Below are 20806 nucleotides of genomic sequence, written 5' to 3' on the forward strand. Positions count from 1 at the left end.
TGCTCGTCCTTGCCCCAGAGGGGTTGGGAACCTTCTGGAGGTAACTCCAGCTACAACAGGGTATTCCCACCTCTCGTTCGTGTAAGACATCTCATAAGGGCCTCTGGAGAAAGCACCAGCCGTGGTCCAAGGCTGGGAAAAGCCTCGCTACCACGGGAGGAGCCAGGGGCTCAAGCAGGCGGGGAGGGTGCATGGGGAGGAGCAGGGGGACCCCAGCAGCAAAGTCTGTGCTGTTCTTCGAGCAAAACGCAACCTCCAGCAGCCCACTCCCCATCAGACTATTCAGCCAGGTGAGGCAGAGCTAAACTGGGCATCGCAGGGTGGGAACAGGGTCCTGATTGCTCGCACTGCACCAGCAACCGCGGCACGATGGGCACCTCGTGGGATGGAGAGCGCGGGGGGCCAGGGGAGCTGCTGGGAGAAGAAGGCACGTCCCGGGGGGGAACAAACCAAACCGTGTGGCCTCAAGTCACCTGAAGGGAGGGTTTCCAAGGCGCTGGCAGGCCGGTTTATCTCTCTTTACCAGTTTCTTTTAAAGCACTGCCTCCTCCCGCTGTGCGGCGCGGGAGCGAGCCGCCTGCCTGGCACCCGAGCTGACCTCCCGTTATGAGCTTTACTGTTCCTGACAGTGGTTTTGCCAAGCCCGCTCAGACAGAAGCATTTTTCCTCTCCCACGTGGACGTTGTTTTATTACATCCACCTCGGAAACCTGCGTGCTGTCGTTCAGCACAACCCGCAGGCACGGCGGGCAGGGGAGGGCCGTGCAGCCCTCAGCCCTGCTGCACCAGCTCACCCCCAAGGGAAGCCTGTCAGCAGCACCAGGTTGCCATTGTTACCTCGTTTCCCAAAGCTTTTGAGAAACAAAACAGGGACTGAGAGGGAATTCAGCTACTGGGGCCATGGGTGCTGCTCTTACAGAGGGAAAGAAATAAAAGGCAGAGGTTTCCAGTCTCATCCCATTGGAGCAGATTGCTCAGGTTATAGAACAACCTGTAAATTGTTGTTTACAGGGATGGTTGAGTGCCCCATAAACACCAAGAGTGGTGATAACTGAAGTGTCAGTGGGGAGGAAGGGAGGATGCTGCAGCAGCATCCCTGGGGTTTCTGCCCTGCTGATGCTGCTCCTGCCGGCACGACGGGCGCTTTTTAACCCAACCGATGCATCAACCCACGTATTTTGGGGGACCATCCACTACCTGCCACATATGAGGTGAGATTTCCATCATGCAGATGGGTTATTTCATGTTTGCAGACTATCTCATCCAGGCTGTTAGTGGCTTTGGTTGGTGTGAGATTCAGCAGCTCTCCAAACTCCTGGTCTTGTACCTCTGGCGGTGGTAGGAGGTCCCAGTGTCGGACACCAGGAACTGGGTGTGGGGAGAACTGCTGAGCCCGGTTAGACCAGCCAGTCATGCCAGCACAAGAGGCGAGGAATTAGCCAGGTAAATTAACACAATGCTGTTAGGGAAGGTTGGTGGCCTGGGTGAGACACCTGCAGCCTTGATGAACTCTTTCCACAAGTCTAACCCCCAGTAAAACTGATGCTGTGATTCTGCTTTTCCCAGATAAAACCTGTGTTCAGTAAAGTGCCTGAACTGGCAACATGCAGGTCAGGTGAAGCCTTTAAAAAAACAGATTTCCAAATAAATACAAGTTCTGGTGATGTGTCTGGTGGATATCCCAAAATGGCCACGCTGATCCAACCTAACAGCAGATCATTGCCTGTAGACCGCTCCCACCTCTTCGCAGACCCAGAAGAGCAGTTAATAAACCTCAGACTGGCTCAAGCTTTCCTCCACGCCCAGAAATTCCTCTCTGAGCATGGCTGTCTGTCCATCGAAGCTATGGGAGGTGGAGCGGGAGCTGGGATGGGAGGCTGGCAGAGACAATGCTCCGCTTCGCAGCTGCTGATTAAACCGGGATGACGATGCTCGGCACAATGCCAAATTAATTAGCGCTAGCCACACGATCTACAGGTCCCTTTTGGCTTCAAAAATTTTAGAATCTCCCAAATTCATTTTCACGTACCTCACCGGCCTGACATTTTCCCTTGAATTTGCTGTTCCTGAAGCTGTATCTCCCTTTGATAAGAGGCTTGTGCCATTTTTAGACACTGCGAGCTCGAACGCACGACAGGAAGAATTCAGAGCCTTTGCATCTTTTGGCCTTTCAGAGGGGATGGGCTAATCTTTGGCTGATATTTAGCAGAGGCTTGCAGCGCAGCACACCACCTCCTGCTTGGTATTGCAATGACCTTTCGGCTCCATTTGTGAGGCCATCTGAAATCTGCTTGATTTCAGTTCCTCCGCAGGACCTTCAAGCAGATTTTTCGTGCTGTGGCAAATCACAGCACACCCAAATTAGCTGATTCTGGGCTTAAATAACACACGGAGGTGGCAAAGCACCTGCCCAGTGTGGTGTGTACCAAGCTGGTTTATGGACCCTGTTCTACAGGGGGGACAGGAGAGGGGCAGAGGACAACCTGGTCTGGGAGGCAGAGGTGGTGGTGGTGGACCTGGGGTCAGGCCGAGTGTCTCCGATGAGAAAGTGCTCATACAACCACAGGTCCCTGCCATGCCACCCCCTTCCCCACTTCAGCGAGGACCAAAGCCACCTTTTCCCCTATGGCTGGCCAAGGTCTCCTACACCACCCGTGTTTGCATTTAGGGATGTCATCCCGGCCGTGCTAACACTGATTTGGGTGTGACCATGGCTAGTAAGAAGAACCAAAGAAGAGCAGCAGGGCTGGGTTTATACCATTAGCAGCCCAGATGCCCCTTTTTGCTCTACACACCCCCTTTGTCTCAGCCTCAGGCAGTTTTCTGCCCTACAAGCCATACAGACGTGTGCCCAGGAACGGGAAGAGTTACCCCAGGAGCAGCTGGGTCAGCCCTGGGCGGGGGCAGTGGATTTACAGACCATGAGAGCTCGATTCCACCTACGTGTATCACTCCTGCATCTCAGGGGGTGAAGGCCCATCCATCTCAAAGCATCTTGGAGCACCTTCTACAGTGTCAGTCCTGGATGTTCAGGAAGCCTTTAGGAATTTGTAACTTGACCTTTTCAGCTGGCACTGTGCCACCCTAGAGCCTCCGCCTGGCTCCAGCAAGACATCTCCCTCTGCTGCAGACCAAGGAGGGGGGGCTGAGCCTTTCCTGCCAAGCAGCTGGGATGCTGAACTCCTTCCCCAGCTTTGCTCTCTCCCACAGGAGCCCATTTCTGGAAGACCCCATGTCTCACCCGTCCCACCACAGCAAATGTGCCACAGCCCATCCTTAACAAGCAGGCGACAAACCCGGGTGCTGCTCCCAGCCTGGAGAAATTTCCCACCAGTTCAGGGCAAACAAACCATGCCACGCTCTTCCCAGCAGCACACGGAAGCCTACCAAGAACGTGCAGCTCTGAAGCGGAAAAAAAATACACCTTTTCTAGCCCCACATGTGACCTCCAAGCCCCAAGGATTTTTACTGATTGCCAAATTTAATTTATTTTGCTGTCTTCTCGGGGTGACGGCTTCGCAGAGCTGGGCCAGCGTTGTTTCCATTACAGCCTGATGGTGTTCAGAGAAGCTTCAAATTAAATCTCAGTCACACATTAAGGTCAGGCAGCTCAGCTCCATTAAGGGGTGGTGAGGCTCAGCCCCCACGTAATGGATGCTGCCCGCGCCTCTTAATGATACCGGCGGAGGGACCGGGCAGCACCCGCACGCGGCGATTGGCACCCTGCTGACACCGGGACCACACAATTGATTTAAAAAGTCCATTCATCTTCTGCAAACCACAGCTTCGGTTTTCCTGAACTGTGACAAATCAGCACGAGCCTCAGTTGAAAGACAGAGCCAAGAGAGGAAGAAAAATAGAAACACCAAAAAAAAAAAAAGAAAAAAGAAAGAAAAGAAAAAGCAAGAAACAGATTTCAGCAGGGTTGTTCTGTTTCAATTTCTGCCCCTCACTTTATGAGCAAAGTTAAAGGTTTTCCACCCCACTGTTAGATTTCTGCTTGCCACAGAGAGGGCAGAGGGGATTTAAAGATGCTTCAGGTTCCTCCCTGTTGCTGGACTCGTGGGATTTGGGTCTGGATGTGCCCACCGCAGTCAGACCTATAGGTTGCTGTTCACCTGCTTTTCACAGACCAGCAGACACCAAAATTGGTACCCCCTTGGGCTGGATGAGAATATCAGTCATTTGTGATACCCAGTGTCTAAGCAGCTGTGTGCCCAACGCCATCATTTCAAAGACATTTTGTGAGTGATCGGGGTGGGGGAGAAGAGGAGGTGGGGAAGAGGAGGAAACAGGGCCTTGGGGCAGTACCACAGCATGGAAAGTCTGGGCTGCAGGCTGGAAGCCATCATGTTGTCACTGCTGAGGCATTTTGGAGGTTTACAATAGCTCTCTTACTCCGTAAAACTCATCCTTCCTAAAGCAAAACATTTATTCCACTTGAGTACAAATAACAGTTAAATATAGGCAGATCAGCTTAATAGCGTAGTTATGCCTATTAAAGTGACTGTAAAACTAACATCAAGGCATTTCGCATTAATTCCCTCTCAGTGGCTCCAGATCTGATTTACTTGGACAAATCCCCTGCTATGGAGAGGTGGCCACAAGGCCCCGCATCAGTCGGACTCGAAAAGCCAAGATCTGTCGGCCACACGAGGGAAGCAAACCTATTGATCAGCGCGGCTGGGTAAGGAAGTCACACAGTTGCTGCCGGCAGCTGGGTTTTCCCCAGATCATTATTTTTAAGCAGATTTCATAGAGAAGATGTGGCCTGAGTCACTCTTCCAGCTGCTGTAATAGGTGATAATGGGAAAATGCGTGACCTCGGATTAAAACAAAATAAGGTTAAATTCATTCTTTAAAGAAAAGTCTTTCTCCTCTACCTTTCCTCAGTAAGGAGCACGGAGAGGAGGGTGAAAACCAGACATCCACTTTTCCCCATCCCCGTTTGCCTTTCCCCAGGAACTTTATCCACCAAGCAGCAGACTCATCCACGCTTTCCCCGTTCCCCAAATTCTACACCTGGTGGTCTACGAGGTAACACCAGCGTGTTGTACAGGGAGAGGCAGGAAGGTGGGAGACCAAAAGCATTCACTCAACCTTAGGGAAGGCCAGAGGGTCCCACGGAGCTGGGCTCAGCCTGATGTGCCCGCGTACCCATTGCCCACCCAACCCACACGTGACGTTTGGGCAGATGTGGCTGTGGAAGTGGATCCCCATGGGGATTCCCACTCTGGTGCCAAGCAGAAAGAAGGTGTCCTACGTTGAGTTTTATGGTGGGGAGAGAGGAGGGCTCAGTTTTGCCCTCTGGAAGGTGGGAACTGGGGGAAACAGTCGCTTTTCCATTGTGCTTTTAATCATTTGGTTTGGGGAAGGTGCCCCAGGTGCAAACTGCACCCCTGCCCATCCGTCCTCCCCGGGAGTGCTAGCCCAGGAGCAGGCACCACCGAGGTGCTGTCAGCTCCATCCTTGCACGTATCCCAGCCTTGGCTGGACCCTGCCCCGAGCAGGAGGCTGGAGACCTCCAGAGGTCCCTTCCCAAATTAATTTCTCAGCAGCTCTCTCAGCTGGTGGAAGATGCTCTAGCAAAAGCATAAAGTGCCCACAGCAGCACGATGGGGCAGCTGGGTGTGCGCCTCCCCATTACAGCCCCAAAAGCACGGACAGCATGGAAGAGTCTCCTCTTCCTTGGCTGCAAGAGGTGTGCTTGTGAATGCACACCCATGCACGGAGCACAGCACTTCTGCATCATGAGCAGTGAAGATTTCACTTAAAGACTGGAATAAAAATAGTACTAGGTGTGCGTTTTCCTTTTATACTATCAGTTTGCTGCGTACCTGAACCTTTAGGGAAGGCAGGAATAGATTTTATATATATATATATATATATATATATTTATTTTTTTAATGGTGCTAACTGCTGAATCCCAGAGAAGACTTCTGCCTGAGTTGAAATAATAGGGCATGAGTGATACCAACCCACGTAATGTCCGGTGGTTGGTGGTTCTGGCAGATATCAAATAGAAGAGAGAAAAGCAGCGATTATAATGGTGCATTTCAGACCCAGCCCAGCTCTGGGGAAAAATACCAGCTGCTCAAGCCACAAACCCTGTTGACTCCGCAGAGCTCCCAGTAACAAATAAAAAGGAATTAAAGTTGGGACCTGAACTTTTAAGTTTACGTTAATTAAAGCCCGGTGTCTCTAGGACATTGCCGAGCTGCAGGCTGCATTTCTAAAATTTCTCTTGTGTTCTTTGAGAAAGATAAACTACAACGCACAAAACCATGGAAGCATTTTGACCAAGCAAATCAACCCGAGCCCCACGAGGAGGTGCTGGCGGGCTCAGAAGTCACCCACGATTTGGCAGGTCTGCAAACCTCCAGCCCGGAGAGGAGACCACACACGGGCTGTCCCCAGCCCCGAGTGCCCTCGTGCAGAAATCTCGACTTCTGACACTTTTACAGAGGGATCGTTCTGGTTTTCAGAGTAACGACACAAGCTGTACAGATGGAAAACCTCCTCCCAGGGCCCCTGGGTTCAGGTCATTTACTCTCCTGCTCTGACAGTGTATGTGGGTTTCTGCTCTGCGATTTGGAGAGCCACACAGCAGTGCAGCCCCCACTGGCACTAACCTGCGAACAGCTGTAAAGGCAGGGATGCTCTCGTATTATGGATGCAGCTCGGGCAGAGCCTCATTTTTTCAGTGAAGAGCTGTGACTAACTCAGCTGAGCTGCCCAGTCCTTCAGAGCAGCTTTGGACAAGTTTCCATTTCGCTTTGTTTTGTGGAAACACAGCAGTGGCTGCCCCATCCCCTGCCCAGCCTGGACGTGGTGGAGACCCACGGTTCTCCAAGCCACACCAGGGCTCAGCCAAATCCTCTCCCACAGCCGCAAGACTTCCAGGATTTCTGAGCCCTGGCAAGAGCGTGAAAGCTCCCTTCCATGCCGGGAAGGCATCCTGCGTGCAGACACACAGGGAAAGCAACTCCTGCGCCTTAAGGGCTGCATCACGGCCAACCCAGACCCCAGGGAGACGCGGGGAGCAGCCCCCCGAGGCAGGCATGAGTAAGAACAAAGCACCTTTTCATTAGCCTTTTGGTGCCTGGACCTTGGCAAACAATTTGCATTTTCATGTTACTGTTGTGTTCTGGGCTTTTATCCCCCTCTCCCTTTTTTTCCCTTTTTTTTTTTCGTTAAATCACAAAGTCTCATTATATTTGTTGGCTTTCTCCAAGCTCCAGCTCCCTGGCGTGATGCGGGAGTGCGTGCGTCACGGCATCGCTAGGAACAGGCTTGGGCTTTACGCTGAAAAAAAAAAAAAAAAAAAAAAAAAAAAAAAGAAAAGCAACCACGAACTGGGTCTATTCAGAGAGGAGCATTATTTCGGGGTGCCACCTCTGCACACCCACCCACTCATCGAACTTACCTCCGGCAGGCTGCCTTCGGAGAGGACTCCCCAGGGTCCTCTGCAGCGGTGGCAGCTCCAGGTGGGGTTATTGTTGGGTGCCCTGGCACTTCTCTCCTCCCTGTCACCATCCCTTGCAGGAGGGACTCACCACGAATCTGAGGCTCTTTGGCTCTTGTGCTGGCCTGGATGTCACCACCAGGGATGCCACCTCCCACCAGGGGACGTTGCTGGTGAGTTTGGTTTCTGCAAAGCGTTTCCGCCCCTACGTTTCCCATTTTGAATTGCAGGGTGTTGGGAAGGGGCCCTCACTGCCTCCCTGCTCCCATCACTGAGACCAAAAACCTGTGACCAACAACGCCAGCGTGCCAAAGCCAGGAGGTGGGGGAGAGGCGAGGCACCAGCACCCCCTGTTCGACGTGGTGAAAGAGCAGCGGCGCTTTTGCAAAATTATTTTATAGAAATCACCTGTCCAAACCTCCCCCCTCTAAAAGTAGCATTTTCTAGCAGAAGTGCCCAAAATGCCCACGCTTTAAAGCTGGCACTGTGGTTACAAGCAAGCCCCCAACATCCCCGTGCTCCCAGCACCAGCTATTGCAGCATCCACCACACCTCCCGAGGCAGGGGCTGGAGGACAGCAGCCTCTGCAGCCTCTGCGAGCACAGCCTCCCCATCCTGTCGGCCCATACAGGGCTCCCCAGAAGGTTCCCCATCTCCTGGACATGCTGTGACAGGGACAGCAGAGCTTTGCCCTCCCCTCCACCCACACTTCAGCATCTCGAGTGCTCGAGCACCTTCGGTCCCTGAGGCAAGGTGAGGAAGGAGCAAAAACCCACCGCACCCAGAGGGAAAAGTGTGGCAGGTATTTAAAAAACATGCTGGGAAAGGAAAGAGGTGAAGGTGAGGGAGCGGCGTGAGGGTAATACCACCAGCAGTGCTGGCCAGGACGGCTGCACTGGCACGGGACAGCCGGGACGCAGAGGAGAGGAGCTCTGGCGGTGTGCGTTTGGCTCCCAGCCTGCCCGGTCCAAATCCCTGCACTAACCAATGGTAACGAGCACTTCTGGCCTTAGATCTGGGACCAGCCTCATGCAAGCACTTGCTAAGAGCCTCAGATGTGTCTCTGCAGACAGACAGAGGATGTTCTTTACAGCAGGTCACGCTGGGCACCTAGCAAACATACTTTGGCTTCCCGAACAGCCCCCGGCCCTGTTCGGGAGGAACCTCTTTCTGGCCAAGGAACGATTTACTTTGCCGCCTTCCCCTTGGTCCACGTCCCATTTTTCTAAGCTTATAACTGCCTCCTGGAAAGGTTGTCCTGCCCTGGGACACCCCTGCACCCTACAGGAGAAGCACCTGGATGGCATCACGGGGTGTTAAAGCACTTTCTGCTGACTACATACACCCGATTCCTGCACAAGCCGACGTCACCACACGGTTTCACAAGCACAGGGACACAGGACTGGGGCAGCCCATCCCTGACCACCTCCTGCTTTCCAAGCGAGTACTGAACGCTGAACCCATCTCTCCAACACGCAAGGAATTACAGTGAGGTGAAACGTTCCTGTATGAAAACCCCTCCCGAAGGACCGCAATGCAACGGTTTTATTCTCTGCTTCCAGGTGATGCTGTTTTATTCCTTGCTGTAAGACACTTCACCTCTGGGGCTGTGGCCCGTCTCGTCTCAGCTCAAATGAAACATTTAAAAGCCCTTTTCCTGTCATTTTTCTGAAAAAAATCAAAAAGGATATAAAGCCAGGAAAATAAGTTTTCAGCCAGTGGACCGGGAAATCATCATCATCATCAAAACCAGACCTGTTGTCACATAGCACCCACTGGGACTCGACACCCCTCACCCGGGGGGGCAGTCCCCATGCAATACGCCTCTCCCTGCACTGCTGGTGAGCTGCTGGTGTTCAGCCCACAGCTCCACAGAGCAACCTCAGAGCCACACGTCCAGCCCCCAGCAGTGAATTTAACGCAGGAAGGAGCCAAAGAGCTGAGATTGAGCAAGGACGGGTGATGGGCGTGCTGCTGCTTTAGTAAGAGCAGAAAGCTCTTCTGTTGGTCACCCTTCATCCCTTGCAGATTTTGGGTTGAGGGGCTCTGTGCCCCCTTGTCCCCCATCCTCCAGCCGCCTCCTGCCCACCCAGGCTGGCCCATGCTGTCGTTTCCCACCCGAGCCAGTGATCAAAAAGCCCCACACCAGGTTTGTTGTGGCCGCAGGGCTCTTCCCAGAGAACACAATACACCATTATCCCCCGTTAACGCAGAAATTCCCATTCAGGTCAATGAGGGCTGAGCAAAACCAGCCTGCACGGCTATAATTGGGGTGCTGAGCTCGGGTCGCACGCGTGCAGACCCAGCACCTCCTCTGTCTGGTCCTTTTCTCATAGGATTGCAAGCAACTGAGAAAATAACTATTAAAAAACGTGTTCTTCGGGCTTCCAAGCCCGCTCATGTCATGCTGTTTCTGTGCAGAAAGCTGCTTCGTTCCTTATCTCGGCCCCTGGAGATCTGTGGGATATCACAAATAATGATTGGACAAGATAAGGGTTTCCCAACGTGCCAGCTCCTAGCATCTAAAATGCCTCATCACAATGGCCCCGAACAGACCAGCGCCGGGGGATGCTGTATCTCATCGATTTCCAGTCCAAAACCCTGCTCTCTTCCAGATGCTTTGAGCAAAATTTGCATTTTTCCCCCCATTCTCACACCCCAAGACACCCATCTCCAAACCCTACCAACACCCTCACATCCCACCGGTAGGAGCAGAGACCAAAGACGCCTGATTTTGGCCACGCAAATCTTAATCCTCTCCCAGTCCCTTCCAGCTCCGAGCACGGAGGGAGCTTCTTAATTCCAATTAGCTGCTGCTGCAGTAAAGCACCCCCCTGGGGCGGCGAGCTGTCAGGATCCGTCCCCTCAGGGCTGACCACAGCAGCATGATGCTAACAGGCCGGTGATTCACAGCGCTGCAGAGTTTGGGGGAAATGTAGCACCATTCATGACCGAGAAACTCTCTTGTTTTCGGCTAAATATATAGAATAATCACTCATCCCCCGAGCAGCAGATGCAAATTATACATAGTATTAGCCTCAGATGCCAGCCGCTGTCGTGCCGGTGCGGAGTGAAGCCGCTTCCCAAGGCTCCACAAGTCCCTTAATCTGCCTTTTGACGTCAAGTGACAAATTTCTTGCCGGGGATCATTAATGGGATGACTAATGAAAGCTGATAAGTGCATTTATAAATGAAATTAAGGTATTAATATTAAAGGCCAGGCTAGAAGAAAGAGAAATGTGGATTTAGCAACAACAACAACAAGAAGCGTGGCGATGGGCGCGGGATTTACAGCTCCCTTCCCACCGGGCACGTTGTAGACGTGGCATCTGCCACCCGGGGGACACAGAAGGTGCCAGGCTCCATGGACACTTCTCCTCGAGCACCAGCATCTCCAGTACCTTCAGACACTGCCTGAGGTTTAAAAAGCTCCTTCCTGGACTCCTTTGCTCAAATTCGCCAGCAAATGTCAGATGATTTTTGAAAACGTGCCGATAGTCTTGCAAAGATTGCCAAACTCACATGAAAACAAAATAATTAGGCTGGGGCCAGTTTGCTGCCAATTATTTTTTAACACCTGAAACTAGATTCTCATCTTACTCATCCCACTAAAACCCCAAGCAACTGCTTTAAAGGTTGAGGGGTAATTTTGGATTTATGCACGTATCAGCACGTTCAGACCTTTAAAGCCAGATCCCGTGTCCTAGCACCTTCACCACCAACCCAACACTCGTTTCCAGCTCCAGCTTCTCCTCACTGAGGTCTGGGGCTCACAGCTGAGCCCGTTCAAGTCTCAGCTCCCACCAAGTCTCAGCTCCCACCGGCTGCCAACAAATGGTCTGAATGGAGCAGACAAACGTCCCCCCATGCCCCAAGGGCACAGACGAACGAGATCCCATCCAACACTGCAGGGTTGCACAAGAATGGGCACCACCCCACCAGCAAAACAAACATGCAAACAAGCAAACAAAACCAGGAGAAAGCCTCCTTTTTTCTGTAGATGCCCAGCGTATAAGCAGGAATATCATGGAAACAGGTTGGGGTGCTCACGAGTGGTGGCTCCTAACACATCCATAGCTCCCAAAACCACCCAGATCCCTTTGGATATATCCGTGTTTGAGCTCGCAGTGCAACAGAGGAAGAGCTGGATGCCCCCAGAAGGTGGATGAGGAAGCCCAGAGAACCCCACGGGAGGAGCCCAGCACGGGGAGCTGCCACAGCACGGCAGAAGCACGGGGCACTCTGTTTCTGGATGTCTTTTGGAGATTCCCCAAGCCTGGAGAAGATGAGAGCAGTTTTTTGGAGCAGCTCCTAACTCGAAGCCAGCCTTGGGTGCCTGGACACCAGAGCCACCATCAGCTTTGTCCAGCTCCAAGAGTCCTCCTTGAGGGCCCTTCAAAGAAATGCCATGTCCCACAAGAAACCATTGCCTGGTTTTCTCCACTTTCAGGGAAATGCCTGCTCCTTGCACAGTTCATGGAAGAGAGACACACGATAACAGCTCCACAGCATCGCCAGAGCCCTCCAATGAAAATGAGCAATGGGCAGCAGCACCATCAGAGCTGATAGTCCCCAAAAACATCACCCCAAGGTGAGCCATCCCCAGAAGCAATAAATTCAAAGGAGCCTTTTGCTGGACAGCAGGGTTCCTGCTCGGTGCCTTCTGAACTGTGCAGAGCAGTTTCTTCGAAGCAGAGAAGAAAACCCCAGGCTTCAGTTAGGTCACAGAGGGAGAAACGTTTGCCAAAACCCATCTGAAACCAAAGCAGCCGGCCAAGCTCATCACCTGAAATCAATGTCTACTGGTGCCAAGCATTGCAGGGCTGATGGTCCTTTGTAAGGGAAGATGCTCTCCTCTCCCTGAAATGATGGATTTCATCTCTTTTGAGTGGTCTGCTGCACAGGGGTACCCAGATCTCCCCCACATCCACTCCTCGGGTGTCACCTCCAGGTAGGGAGGAGGACGGGGACACGGTGGCAGAGCCATCACCTCCAACTTCTCCCTCAGGGGGAGACCTCCTCCAGAAAGCACCAGGATTTTTGTGCATGCTGGCACATGCAAAGTTGTGTTCCCTCAGTTATTCATGGAGACATCCAGGTTATTCTCCAAGCCACCAAAATCCTCTTAGGAACATCTCCCCACATGCGCATCCTCACATCGGGGGGGTCAGAGCCCACCAACGTGCCCCAAATTGCCTCTCCCCATAACTGCATCTTCACTGCTTCCAGCTTTGCTGCGGACCCTGCTCAGCTTATCCACCCAAACCAAAACCCTAATTTTCATTAAGAAGCTACAAGCCATGAGCATATGACTTTCCTGCATGAACGTTTAAATGAAGGGAGAGAAAACAAACACGATTAAGGACACTTACCAAGAGAGATCCAATGCACGTGCCCAGCGGCACAACCCAGCCACTGCTCGGGCTGTGAAATGCAAAGGACCAGCAGGCAGGAAAATGGGTGAGAAAAGGTCCTGGAGACTGCAAAATTAGGAGAGGGGGAGCAGAAAGGGTTAAGCAGAGGGGACCCAGAGCAGAAGTGAGTTTGATCTCACTGAGTGCTGCCTGCCCTGAGCTCTGCAGACCTGAGCGCTCCAGCACAATGTGGGGCTCTGCCGTGTCAGAGGGAGTGCTAAACAGTTCCCAAAAGACCTGAGTTTCACCCTAAGAAGGTTTAGCAGTAAGATGAGACCAAAGAAGGACTAATTAGGGCCCTCCATGGGGTCCTGTGTGGGCAGCCAGGGGAACTGTGGCCCCTGTGCCCAGCCCCACCGCAGATTGACCCAAACTGAACCAAGAACGGGAGAAAATGAACATTTTCACCACCGGGTGTTTGTCCCTGCACCGAGCCCACCGCAGCCATCGTGCTCAAAAACTATGCTTTGCACTTCTCCATCCCAAACCCCATGTGGCCCAAACTCCTGGACTTCAAGCAGGGAGCTTGCAGGAAGCAGTGTTTTGAAGCTTTACTTCAGAGACCCCTGTTTAACAGGAAAGCAAAGCCTGGTCTAATCGCTTGACTCCAGGAGCTGCGGGTTTTGTAAAACCACCCAAATCCCGTGGTATTCCCAAGGGTCCCGACGCTTGGCAGTGCCGTCACGACTCCCCCGGTTGCAAAGCCAGCCCTGCTCTTGGGGATTAAAGATGCTGAGGTTGATCTAGGCATAGGAGACCTGCAACGCCCCCCCACCTCTGCACTTCCAGACGTTTCCCCCCCCAAAATCTCACCCCCCTCCAAAAATAATCAAGCTCACACTTACTCCATGGAGCTCCTTCCAGGCGGCTCGTGGAGGCGGCGACCGAGCCTGCAGGTGGGTGTTTCGGGGTCCCGCTCTCCCCCAAAACACACGCCCCGGGGCCGGGTTTTGGTGGCCAAGCACTGGGACTGAAGGGCCCCCGGGAGGGATTTTGGGACCCCCCTTCCCATCCCAGCCACGTTTGCTCTTTCACTTGGGCACAAACTCACCGCTTCTCAAATAACACACCTCCACGGGGCCGGATCCACACGCAGCACGGTAAGTCCACATCAACGCTCACCAGACTTTGCTGATTATTCCCCAAATGAGGAACGGCAAAATGTGACCGCCATCCCTTTACCTTTTCCTTAAAAATGAGCCCTGTGCAAGACCCAGATGGGTCCGGCTCCCATTTGGCAGCACGGTTATTAAATTCCCGCAGATGTGTTTAAGACCTTTACACAACCCTTACATAAACCAATCTCAGAGCCAGTTTTGTCCGTGTTCGGGATTATCCTTCTCCCTGTTACAGAAAGAGGTTATTTAGAGCAGCCCGCGGGCTGGGGTTGGTGCTGGAGGGACAGAAGCGCTGCGTGTGCCTCCACACCCACAGCAGCACCAGCACGGGATCTGTCTGGGCTTTCCTCAGCCCGTGGATGCTAAAATAAAAAAAAAAAGATTATTTTCTCTGTCCAGGTGGCTTTCTGAGACTCAGGGTGTCAAAGGAATTAAGTCGTTAAAGTGCAGATGTGTTTGATGGATTATGAGCCACGGAAGCCCGCTGGTTACTGACTAATAACGCTGGGAGGTGGAGGGGGGGAAATGTTTCCTCTCCTATGAATGTGTTTCTAACAAGACAGGTCAAAATATGATGGGAATGATAAATTGCTTAGGATATGTTGCCATTAACCCAGCAGCTTTTTATTACCAGATTACTGAGGTATGGTTAAAGAGCATACTGACCGCCCCGTTTTGCTCTGTACCAGCACCACTTTGTAGGGTAAGACCTCAGGGGATGCAGCCACCCACGGGTTCGGGGGGGAAAAGGGTTTATCCGTGTCGGGATTCTGGGGCAGGGTGGGGTGGGGGGGGTGTTCATTTTTTTGCTGTTGCTTTACACCGTAACCAAAACTCTCGTCGTTTCACGTGGGGTGGGGGGGCGGCTTGAGTAATCGGAACAAACGAATGAAAAAAATAAAAAGATAAGGAGGGAAAAAAAAAAAAAAAAGGTCACATCGGAAAATGATCAGCCCCAACAGGCATGCACGTCTCCCTTCATGCAAGCGAGAAGCACAGCCTCCCTCCTCGGGGTGTGCGCGGGGACATGTGTCGCGGAGCTCAGCGCTGGCCCGGGGCGAGGATGGAGCGAGAACAAAGGGGCACGGCACACACTGCATCCAGGGGGGCCCGCTGCCGCTCGCACGGGGGACAGGATGGCCCAACAGGCATCGAGATACACGGAGAAGGAAGTATGGAGGAGGAGGTCGTTAACTCAAAAACGGAACAGAAAACAAACAAACGAAAAAAAAATGAACAACAAAAAAAAAAAAATCTGAGGGAAAAGCCAGGAGGGAGGTGGAAAGGCACGGCCTTGCAGAATGATGCGGCTCCCGGAGGGGTGCTGGGGGAGGCCGGGCGGGCGCCTCGGACCGCTTGCTTTTGTTTGGCTTGCTAGTGCAGCTCTGTAGGGACGGTGGCAAGGGGATTTCAGCGGTGGGAGCCACCGAGCTGCCGAAATCCACCTTCCCCCTGGTTAAGGATGAGCACCCAGGCCCTGTGGCTCCCCGTCTCCTCAGGGCGCCGCTCGGACAATGTCCCCCCGCGCCCCAGCCCTTCTCCTGCTGGTCCTGGCACCCGGTCACCACCCTACAACCAAAATTTGAAGGTTTTACAGGACCCTTCTGCAGGTCTGGGGCAGATTTTATGGCTCCTGGTGACTCCTCACGAGGCCGGAGGCCGACTCCGTGACCACAGCAGGCGTCAGAAGATGGAGGGCCCGGAGCAGAAAGAGGCAGCCAGGGCAGCAGCAGCCGGGACGGTTTTAGGGACCTGGCGGGGATATTTACAGCCCTGGGACCAAGGCACGGCGACTTCTCGCCTGGCAGATGGCAAGCACGCATCCGTACTCAGATATAGGGCCACGGGCAGGGGGGATTTTTATTTCCCAGGGCCATTCACCTCTTGTTAATCAGAGTTAAAGGAGAGAACTCCCCCACCATCCGGAGGCCGTCCCTCAGTTTTGCACCAGTCTGGTAAGGAAGGTGTAACATCACTAGGATAAAATCAGTGGCAGACCCTTGATTAATTACCTATCTTTTCTGATTAATAGCTTGGATTTCTGATTTTTCAGTTTTTTTTTTGGCTATTCCGTTGTCAGGCAGGATTCTGCATCGGCACACTGGCAGCACAGAGCGTGCATTGCGGGAGCAATGTATACACAGAGTAATGCTGAGGGTTGATATGGGATGGGGAAAAAAAAATGTATCTATGTTAAAAAGCCCCCATATGTGCGCCAGGGAGAAATCCACTCACTCAGACCTCATGATGGGGGGGGGGGGGGGGGAGGGAAAGCAAGGAAAAAATCTAAACAGCAGGATACGACAATAAATGGGAAAACAGCAATAGAAAAAGCACACTAGGTTAATATAGGAAAACTAGTTTCTTTATTGAGAGATCGTATATTAGTATTAGTGGAATCGTGTGTAACAATGTCATCATGCACACAATACAAAAAGGCAAGGCCCACCATGCTATGGAAGGGCAACAGAACAAAAGCAGCGTACACTGAGCAGATGTATAGGCTACAGCACATTACATTTCAGCAGGGTATGTCTCTACAGAGAGATTTACATCAGAAACTAGGTAATGTAAAAAAATACAGACCATGCTTTAGTTTTAGTACAAGAAAAAAGGTGGAGATACACAACCAAAGGGTATTCGGTACAGAAAATTACCCACAAAATAAGAACAGGAAGTAATTCAGCACAGCAGAAAATAATGTTATCCCTGGTTGATGGAAATCCATTTTGCTGGTCGGGTGTGTGTAGGGGTGGGGGGGCTGAAATCGGGCTTTATTTTAGGGGGGGTCCCCGATTGCCATCCCACCCCCCTTTTATTTGGGATGCTACGGATCGGACCGAATTGTGGATGCCCTCTCGCCATTATTTTTTTTTTTTTTTTTATCTGGGGGGGGGGGGGATTTTTTTTTTTTTTAAATTTTTTCGTGCTTTTGGCAGCGGGACCCCCCTGCAAGCCCCCCCAGAACCCCAGCAAAAGGAATCCCCGGGGCAGGGATTTACAGTGCCATGTCCTCAGCCGCACAGGATGGGGGCACAGATGGCGGGGGTGGCCGCTGGGGGCGGGGGAGCGGGGAGGGGTAGGGGGGGAGGGAAGGTGAATTAAATAACAGAACGAAAACAAACGGAAATCGGTATCTATAAAAAATAATAATAATAAAAATTAAGGGGGATGGATCTATGGAAGCGCAGGCGGGGGGAGGACAAGCGGGATGTTGGGGGGGGGGGGGGGGGAACAAAAGAATATAGGGAATTGGGGGGCGTGGGGGCCCGGCTGGGGCTCGGGGGGGTGGGTTAGGGCCGGGGTGGTGCGGAAGGGGCGCGGAGCAGCCCCCCTCCCCCCCACGGTTCGGGCGGCCCCGGGACGCGAACCCGCGGCCCCGTCGCGGCGTGGCGGTACCTCTGTTGCGCACGGAGCCGAAGACGGGCAGCACCAGGTAGCCGACGTGCACCAGGACCATGCTGCGCGCGGGGCGGCGCGCGGCCCAGGCCCCGGCCCCAGCGGCTCCAGCTCCCCCGCTTCCCGCCGGCCCCTTTTCCCGCGGCGGCGGCTGCGGCTGCAGCGGGAGCAGCAGCAGCAGCAGCGGCGGCTGCGGCGGCGGCGGCGGCGGCGGCGGCAGCGGCGGCGGCGGCGGCAGCAGCGGCGGCGGCGGCGGCCGGGCCGCGCTCCCCGCCCGCGCGCGCACGCACACACAAAGGCGGCCGCCGCCAATGGCAGCGAGGCGCGGGCCCGCGCGTACACGCCCCCTGAGGAGAGGGGGGGGGGGGGGCGGGGGAGGGGGAGGAGGGGGCGCGGGCACGCGCACGGTGTGGCTGAGGGGTGGGAGGGAGGAGGCGGCAGCGTGGCCCCATCCCAGTTTTAATCCCCATCCTGTGGCACCCGGAGGCCGCCGGTCACAAATCTGCCCCGTTTATCCCCGCAGCGTAACTGGAGAATGGGAAATAAATAAATAAATAAATAAATAAATAAATAAGCAAAAACCGACGCTTTCCGCCCGTTTCTGCCAGCTGCCCCAAAGCCAACTGCTTGGGTGGCAGCTGGTGGAGGGGGCTGGGGCTGTGGCGCATACACACACACACACACACAGGAACCCAGTCCCCAACACCACTGGTCAGCATTAACATTAAAATTACTAAAATAGGCCTCGGTTCCCACCTGCCTTCACACTCGAAGCTTGCACCTACAGGCACCCCCTGGGGTCCCAGCAGCCCCGTCTCGGGGTGTCCCCAAACGCTGGCCCCAAGTTGTCCTCCAGCAGGGACGGCATGGCGCTGAGCTTTTGCCTTCTCCACAAAAATAGGGGTGAAACCCTCCAGGACACGGGAGTGGGATCAGCCAGCTCAAAACCCTGCATGCCAACATCATTCGAACCTGGCTTTTCCTTGCAGACCTTCACCACAATAGCAGAAAAGCCCTGGTGAACACATACACGCACATACACACACACATATATACATTTAATGTATTGTTTAATTTTATTTTTTTTCCCCAGAAATTTTGAAGCCACAGCGTGCTCCAGGAGGACATCTCGCACCCGCAGCGGCATTGCCATCGTGTTGCAGACGGGAAGATGTGGTGTCCACGCCACCAGCACACCTGATGGCACGCTGCTGGGGTTTCGGGGCTCTCAAGTCCTTGCTGGGGGGGGAAATGCCCTGCTGGGCTTGGAGGGTGGTGATCAAGAGGAAATCCTACAGGGAGAGGTGGTGGGGCCGCGACACCACAGCCTGGCTCGGAGCAATGGGAGCCCCAGCCAGGCTTTGACTCCTGGGTCACGCCAGGGCTTTGTTTGTGGCTTACACTCAACTAAATTCACACTTATTTTGCCATTTCCTTAATTTCTTCTTATATTTGGGTGTGCTCAGCGGTTAAATGTGACCATTTTCGTCAAAGCTCGCCTCAGGACGTACACAAGTGCTGCAAGGTGGCATTTACACCCAGTATTTGTGCGGCTGTGGGTAAATCCCGACGGGCTCGCTCTTGCTGTAGCTGGGATGCTGCAGCCAGGTGCGAACCCAGCCGGGCAGCCCTGTCGATGCTCGGGATGCTTTCACACCCACCAGCCCCTTTGGCGTGATTTTTGGAGCACTGTCCCCTGCTCCTGGGGATAGAGTGCAGGATGCGGCAGCAGCCCGTGCCTCCGGCTCTGGTGCCATCTAGTGCCTTCCACCGGCTGCTTCCAGACCGGATTTTCCGAGCTAAAATGTCGGTGGCCAAACTGTATTAAAAACCGCTGCTAACCGGCCTGTGAAGCACTTTAATAAATAAAGCATTTTCTGCCTTCTGGGGAGCTCAGCCACCCTGGCAAGCGTGCTCCCTGCCTTGTGCAATGCCCAGGTTGGCCTGCTGTGAAAGTTACCCTCATTCTTCCTCTTAACGAAGGCCTGGAAGAGAGAGCAAGGAGCCAGTCATACGGCAGCAGGATGGGTTTTAATGGCCGGAGACCACCACAGCAGCATCTCATTGATGCTTCCCGGACACGGAAAAGGTCCTTGGATTCTCCGCGGGGCGTGGAGGACGGTCTGATGTACCCCAGGAACGTTCTCTTGCAATGGAGATGACCCAAACTGCATTTTCAACACGCCGAGCCTTGTCCCAGACACGCCGCGAGCTGCCTTTTGCAAGCACCCCTCTTTTCATCCGGATTTATTGTGGCTTTGACTTGGAAGCATGCTGGTGTCAGCACCACGCCGCCCACCCCAATTCACCATCCCGTGACTCGCGATGCCCTGAAGGCACGCACCACAGCTCCTCAATAATTCAAGGGCAGGCATCTGGTTACCCACTCCCATCTCAGTAACACGGCAGCATTTGAGCAGCTTCGCACCCCCTCCGAAGCAAGCAGACACCAAGGATCCAGAAGGCAGCTTTGGGTGCTACGGGCGGGTTGGGTGGCTGGTTGCACAGTACGCGGGGTCCCACAGCAAACCTCCGCCCAGCCCCACCAGCCTGCGGCTGGTTCCGCTTTTCCCAGGCCAGACATGGCTGTGGGCAGGTAGAAACGCTCAGGGCTCCTTGCTGGACACCATCCCCACCAGGAACACGTTTCCGAGCTGAGGTTTTGTCCTCACCACTCCACCACACTGAAGATGCCACTTCTGCTCGTGGGGCTCCTCAGGAGATGCCCCTCCATGCCAGCCCTGCCCCTCTCCGAGCGGCTCTCCTGGGGTTTCTCTGAGGCCCATAGTGGTCCTTTCCTTGGCCTCCACGGTGACACCAGGAGATGACCAGTTCCTCAGCAGTCTGGGGTCATGATGGGCCAACATCATTCAGGGACTCAGAGAAGCACTTCCCTAAGGCAGGTCAATCCCCACAAAGCTCCCAGCTTTCCGTGCCCGTGGGCTGAGCAAGCCCCCACAAGAGCCAACCCCGACCACTCAGAAGACCTACCTGCCTGCCCAAATCTATTCATTACTCCTCACCGCTGCTTTATTTAAGTGCGAAACAGCTTTCTTAGGGTGCCCTACCCTGGAAGCGCAGCTCTCAGGCATGGGAACAAGGAGGGAACATCTTCTCAGGGACGTGCTGCTGACCAAGAGAAGGAGAGCCCAGTGAAGGGGGTGGTTTCCAGCCCATCGCTGTGTCCTGGAGAGCTTCGCCTGTGCTCTTTGTGCAGACAACAGATCCCATAAGAGCTGTGAGTGCTGGCAGGAGGAGGGTGTTGGGGAGATGTCCCAAAATAGATATGGGGCGCCCGGCTGGGGACGTGCAGCTGGCACATCTCGGCCAGGGGTGTTTTTATTGGAGGTTTTGTCACATGTGGTCCAAGGAGAGTGGGAATAAATGGACCCGAATGGGAAGTGTAATCAT

General features: G+C 53.7%; 1 protein-coding gene across 3 annotated transcripts in view; it reads right to left on the reverse strand.

Annotated features, from left to right (window-relative positions):
* Positions 1-17674, reverse strand: part of RNF165 (ring finger protein 165) — a 40312-nt gene extending 22638 nt beyond the window's left edge. Inside the window, exon 1 of one of the 3 annotated variants that reach the window (XM_040541490.1) lies at positions 17396-17674. In XM_040541490.1, the coding sequence (XP_040397424.1) occupies positions 17396-17456 (61 nt within the window). In that variant the 5' untranslated portion in view covers positions 17457-17674. The remainder of the gene's footprint in view (positions 1-17395) is intronic. The other 2 variants (XM_040541488.1, XM_040541489.1) reach the window with 2 other exon arrangements.
* Between the last annotated feature and the right edge of the window lie 3132 nt (positions 17675-20806).

The sequence above is a fragment of the Cygnus olor genome, chromosome Z, assembly GCF_009769625.2.
Source record: "Cygnus olor isolate bCygOlo1 chromosome Z, bCygOlo1.pri.v2, whole genome shotgun sequence".
Lineage (NCBI taxonomy): Eukaryota > Metazoa > Chordata > Aves > Anseriformes > Anatidae > Cygnus > Cygnus olor.